Source organism: Nicotiana attenuata, unplaced genomic scaffold (assembly GCF_001879085.1).
Source record: "Nicotiana attenuata strain UT unplaced genomic scaffold, NIATTr2, whole genome shotgun sequence".
In the NCBI taxonomy this organism is placed as follows: domain Eukaryota; kingdom Viridiplantae; phylum Streptophyta; class Magnoliopsida; order Solanales; family Solanaceae; genus Nicotiana; species Nicotiana attenuata.
In genome coordinates, this window is record NW_017670947.1 from 184,438 (window position 1) to 189,928 (window position 5,491).

The 5,491-nt window shown below is 33.6% G+C and overlaps 1 protein-coding gene across 1 annotated transcript; it reads right to left on the reverse strand.

Annotated features, from left to right (window-relative positions):
* Positions 1-1,463: 1,463 nt before the first annotated feature.
* On the reverse strand, positions 1,464-3,904 carry LOC109244702 (purine permease 1-like). The gene is made up of 2 exons (XM_019411834.1): positions 2,894-3,904; positions 1,464-1,891 (listed from the first exon to the last, which is right to left on the reverse strand). The coding sequence occupies exons 1-2, from the start codon at positions 3,602-3,604 to the stop codon at positions 1,553-1,555; spliced, it is 1,050 nt and encodes a 349-aa protein (XP_019267379.1). The 5' UTR covers positions 3,605-3,904; the 3' UTR covers positions 1,464-1,552.
* Positions 3,905-5,491: the final 1,587 nt, after the last annotated feature.

The window sequence follows — 5,491 nt, forward strand, 5'->3', positions numbered from 1 at the left end:
ATTTGGGCCTTTTAGAGAAGCTTTTGGCCCAAAACAGCCCCTTTTCCTTTTCTTTGATTTTAAATTCTAATTAAATTAATTAAAATCCTAAATTAAGTCCTAAATGAATCTAATTTGTAAAATTAAACTGATTATCTATTTATACTACTTACATAATTAATTAATCTTAAATCAACGAAAAGAAGTTACTAATTTAACACTAAGATCTAAAAATGTAAAAATGAACATCATTTTCGTGATCTTATTTTAATAATACAAACAATTCATGCAATTAGATTCTAAATGCAATTAAGACCTACAAATGCTATATAATGAAGATTTGGACTTTTTTTTATTATTTTTCTATGATTTTAAAATGTTAAAAATGCAACTAAATGCAAATAATTATCAAAAATTCCTAAAAAATCTATAAAAAATTAAAAACAATTAAGAAAAATTCTATTTATTGATTTTGTGGGAATAGTTTTGGTGAGGCAGGTGGTGTCGCTGTATTTTGCCAAATTTTTAACCAGAAAACCGATCGCATACTGACCGAAGTCGGTCAGAAATGTTAAAATTAAATTCCCAGAAAGTTAACATTATCGACCGATTTCGGTCGGTATCAGCAATAAATATTTTCTAGGTTTTGAAATTACCGACCAAAATTGGTCGGAATTTATAATTTTAAATGTAATATATTTTAATAATTTCGACCGACTTACAAAAATAAAAAATTAAAATATCGACCGATATCGGTTGTTAATGTGTAAAATAATTAAAAATTACTTTCCAACATACCGACCGATTTCGAGAGGTATTTTTAGTTTTCCAACATCTTGTGTCAGATAAGTTGGTCAAAGTTTTGTTGAATTTATCGACCGATTGCGGTAGAAATTTGCGACCGTCTTCGGTCGCTAGACGTTAACGACCACTCTTTTCTCGACGAATTGAAGTCAGTCAAAAATCGATGGGTATTCCTTAGATTCCGACGGATTTCGACCGATTTTCATGGACGCTTTTTGACAGTTTTGTAGTAGTGATGTACTTTGTAGAGGAGGGGATAAAAGGGATATAGTGGCAGAAGGCAAAAATTACCCTTTGCGGAGACTAACATCGTTAAACTACTATCAATGCAAGGACTAAAATCACACATTTATGTTAATTCAAGGTCAAAATCTAAGTTATATAATATGTGGACTAAATCATATTAAAGCAACAATACAGAGAACAAAAATACTATTTTCCTTACCAGAATAGAACCCCAACCATGACTTGTGCCATGTAAATAGCCATATCCATACTACTGGTTGGCGGGGAAATTTGTATTTCCACTTTTCTTGAAATCATTTTCCACTTGTGAAGAGAAAAATGGAGTGAAATTAAACAAATTGGGTTTTAGATAACATTGCTTTTTAAGACGGAAGAGATACTCAAAGTAAAAGAAAACTGCTCACTTCATTTGAATAAATTTCTTGTTTCATCATTAATGAATAGAGACATATTCCACAAAATAACGTACATTATTTTTTACAAAAAAGAAAAACTCTTTATCTATATAGCCATGAATAGTAAATCAAACAGACTCAATACGCGTCGTTGTCATCTCAGTTTTTGGACTTTTGTTCTTTATTTGTCTGAACTCTCCATAAAAGTACGAGACGAAACCCCAAAGAGAAAGAAAAAGAGCAAGGCCCTTTTCACCTGAAAAATTTTCCCTAAAGAAAACTACAGCTAATACCTCAGTAACAGGAAGTAAAACTGCAATCATAACCCCAGACATTAAAGAAGAAGAACAGTAAATGACTCCAATGACACCCACAAAGAAGCACTGCCAAACAATGGTAGTCCATACTACCACGGTATAATATCTGGCTTCTCCAAGGTTAAATTGTTTTGCCTCCCTTAATATTGCCTGCAAATTTCAATCAATATCTTAATCGTCGCTCTTTAAAAAGATTGTCTATAGCTAAGACAAAATTGAAACCTTGGAAGTATCTATGATACAAAACTTTTAGGTAAATCTATTCGAATCCAGTATATTACTCCAGCTTTCATATACTTTTGATATCCAAATTTAATATAATGCATCATACACGCAAAATGTCTTCAGTCAACGCACACCCACAAATTGATGTATTCCAATATTAAAAAGTGTATACCATGTCAAGAGTCTTGTTCCAAATAATTTGGGGTTCCTACTGCTAAAGTCAAACTCACAACTCATTACATGCTTTTGTTCTCTCTTGTCATTAAGATCAGAAAACTTTGTGGGAAATGAAATAAGGAGAAATAAATGAAAAGAGAAGAAGACAAAAAAAGAGGTTTCCGACGAATATAAGAAATCCTAAAAGATGGACTAATGATCGTTGGTGAACGCCAATAGATCATCGCCTAAGGAGAAGTTGATAGACTTGTCAGTTGAAGGCCTTAGGGATCTAATGGTAATTAATGCCAAACGAGAAACATATATTACGATGTCTTTTTCAATTTATGTGACGTAATTTGTGTCTCGACACTAAATTCAAAAAGAAAAAAAATTAATGAAACTTGGGTCTTAAACATATTTTATAATATTTGTGTGTTTTTAAGACTTTTTAAACTTGTGATTTTAAACTTGCATTGCATTGTGTGGTCGTAAAAAACTTCTTATTAAAGGTAAACTTAGAAATTTAAATAAATACTTTCAATTGTATAAATATATCATTATATTTGGAACAGACTAAATATAGAAAAGACTTAAATTATTCACCCTTACACCGTAAAGCTCTTTTACATTACTAACTATAGTAATAACATGTCAATTGCTCTTTTACCATGTTATCAATAAATATAAAAATGTAAAAAATAAAATGCGACGGCCGGGGTGTGTAAGATGCATGGGTAAAAATGAATTACAGGGGAAGCAAAAATTTACCGTAAAGTCGTTATTAACAATCATTCCTACGGTGCAAAAAGCAGTAGCAGCAAAACACATGACCATCTGAATCTCTAGCACTAACGTAGCAGTAATAGCTTGTTTTGCCTTCAAGTAAATCAATTCAATACACGGCAAAATAACTCCATATAAAGCTGCTGCTAGAAGTGTCATCATAAAACCAAGAATATAGGCTTTACTTGTCACACCCTTTGGCCGATCACCATTAGATCGAACACCCAGTAATACAGCACCAACTGTCAACAGAACCACTGCATTGATAGAGTAGGGTGTGAACTTTAGTTTCACTATGAAGAAAGCACCTACTGCTGTGAAGGCAAGTTGAGCCGCAAGAAGAAGTGAAGAGGTCGACACAGGGAGTTTTGACCCGCCCCACGAATAGAGAAAATCATCAACACCAGTGACAATGCCAATGACGAATGATGCAATGAAAATTCTAGGTGTTATAAAATAAAACTTGGCATTAGAGCCCTCAGTTTTTCGACGATAGAAGTATAAGATAGCAAGAGGTATAAGGGTAAGTGGCCATCCAGCAGTTTGTAGCCAACTACTAAACCATACTCTTGAACCTCCCTCGACATAATATAGACGCATCATTAGAGGACCACCACAGATACCAACAGCAAGTATTAGACAATTAATTAGTAGAAGGATTCTCCTCATAGTGGTGCTTAATCCTTGATGTTCCATACTTTGAATCGATTTGGATGCTAAGTTAGGAGTATTCTGCTGCTCAGGCTGAATGGTCTTCTTCTGCAAAGGTTTGGATTATTGGACCTCTTCCAGTGATGAGATCTATTTATAATTGAGAAATCTTCGTACATCTCAGCGATTTGTTTCACGACATGGAGTGTCCCCAGTTTAAGAAGGCTTTCTCATGAATATATTAATTGCAGTACTAGTAATTTTCTTATGCTTCACAAGGGAAATGATATATTAATATAAAAATATAAAAGCAATGATTATATTTGTTATTAAATTGCAGCGTTGAATTTCGAAGAAAAGCAATGGACTGTGCTGCGTAAATAGTCCTTGCCTATGCTACTGGTTGGCGTACAATTTATGCATTCGCACTTGTGAAGAGAAAAAAAAATGGATGCATGGGGCAAACGTGGGTATTAGGTAAGAATTGAATAATTATGAGTTTAATTAAGAGAAAAACATGAATAGTCACCCATACGTCAACGTGGGTTTTAATTAACTTTGTTCGAATTGAATAAATATGAATAAGCCCCCATATGCCAACAATAACGGCTTGCTTTATATGAAAGCGTGTCTATGACCAGAAAGGATTCAGATCCTCTCCAGTGAGGATCCCCTCCGTTTCGTCTATATGCACTTTTAAATGTGCAACACCTCTCCAATTTAAAATTCAATGGTTCAATTGCCACAAATAAATGTGAGACATGTTTATAACACGATAAAAAAAATTAAGAAAAAGAAAATCAAAATTGTTTGGCATCTTGGTTTTTTGTTTGATTCATGTGCTAAAAGACACTAGAGAGTCAAGACTGAGGAATCAATTATATTATTTCTTGTTTTGTTAAATAGGATTGATACCATGTAGAACAAAAACTTACCATACAAAAGGTTGGCACAAACCTATTTTTTGGCACAAAAGGTTGGTATGAACGACAAAGATGTATTTATTAGGGGTATGACATAATTTATTAGGAAAATTTGTGGTGATATGATATCTATGGTCCTTTAAAAGTTAAGCCAAAAGGAAAATTGCACAATGGTTCTCAACTGTATATTTCTCTAGCAAACACGTACGTGGACCCCGCTTATAACGAAACCTTAGTGCACCTGACTGCCCTACAAAATACGTGCGTGCAGTTTTAGATATCAAAACCAAAGTACACAAGAGGGGGGAAATGCTTATCACGCCTCAAAACTGGAGGAGCAGACATGGCACCTGATGCTTTAAAATTTGTGACCGACAGAATCAATATCAACTTTATTATTTGACTTCAACATTGCATGCTTCATGATAAACAAATTCTCAAGAGAATTTAAAATTATTAATGTTCGGCATATAGCTTTTCAAAACTTTATACAAGTACTCAATACTCATCATATACTCCCTCAATTATAAAGTGAGTCGAGATTTTTAGGAAAGACGTGTTAAAATCATATGCAATATCAATTCAATAAAAACATTTCATAAAAAGCTCAATTCTGCAATTAAAATTATTTCATAATTCATTTAGTTCTTGGGCGGAGTTAGGGGTTCTTTTGGTTCTAGTAGTAATGATTCTTCACAACTAAATGAGCTTGAAATTTATTTATCATAGCAAATTGAGGAAGTGAATCCCGACGGCTCCTTAATTTAATCTTTTGCAATGGTGGAAGGACAAAGAAAAACACTTTCCGGTTCTTTCAAGGATGGCCCGAGACATTTTAAGTATTCAAGCTTCAACAGCGTGGCATCGGAGAGCGCTTTCAGTCAAACAAGACTTCAAATTGGTGATTATAGAGCGTCTATGAGGGAGAGCTTTGAAAAAATAGTACTTTTCAGAGATTGGATCCGTTCGGAAAGAAGAAATTTTGGACTTGCTGAATCACAACCAGAGG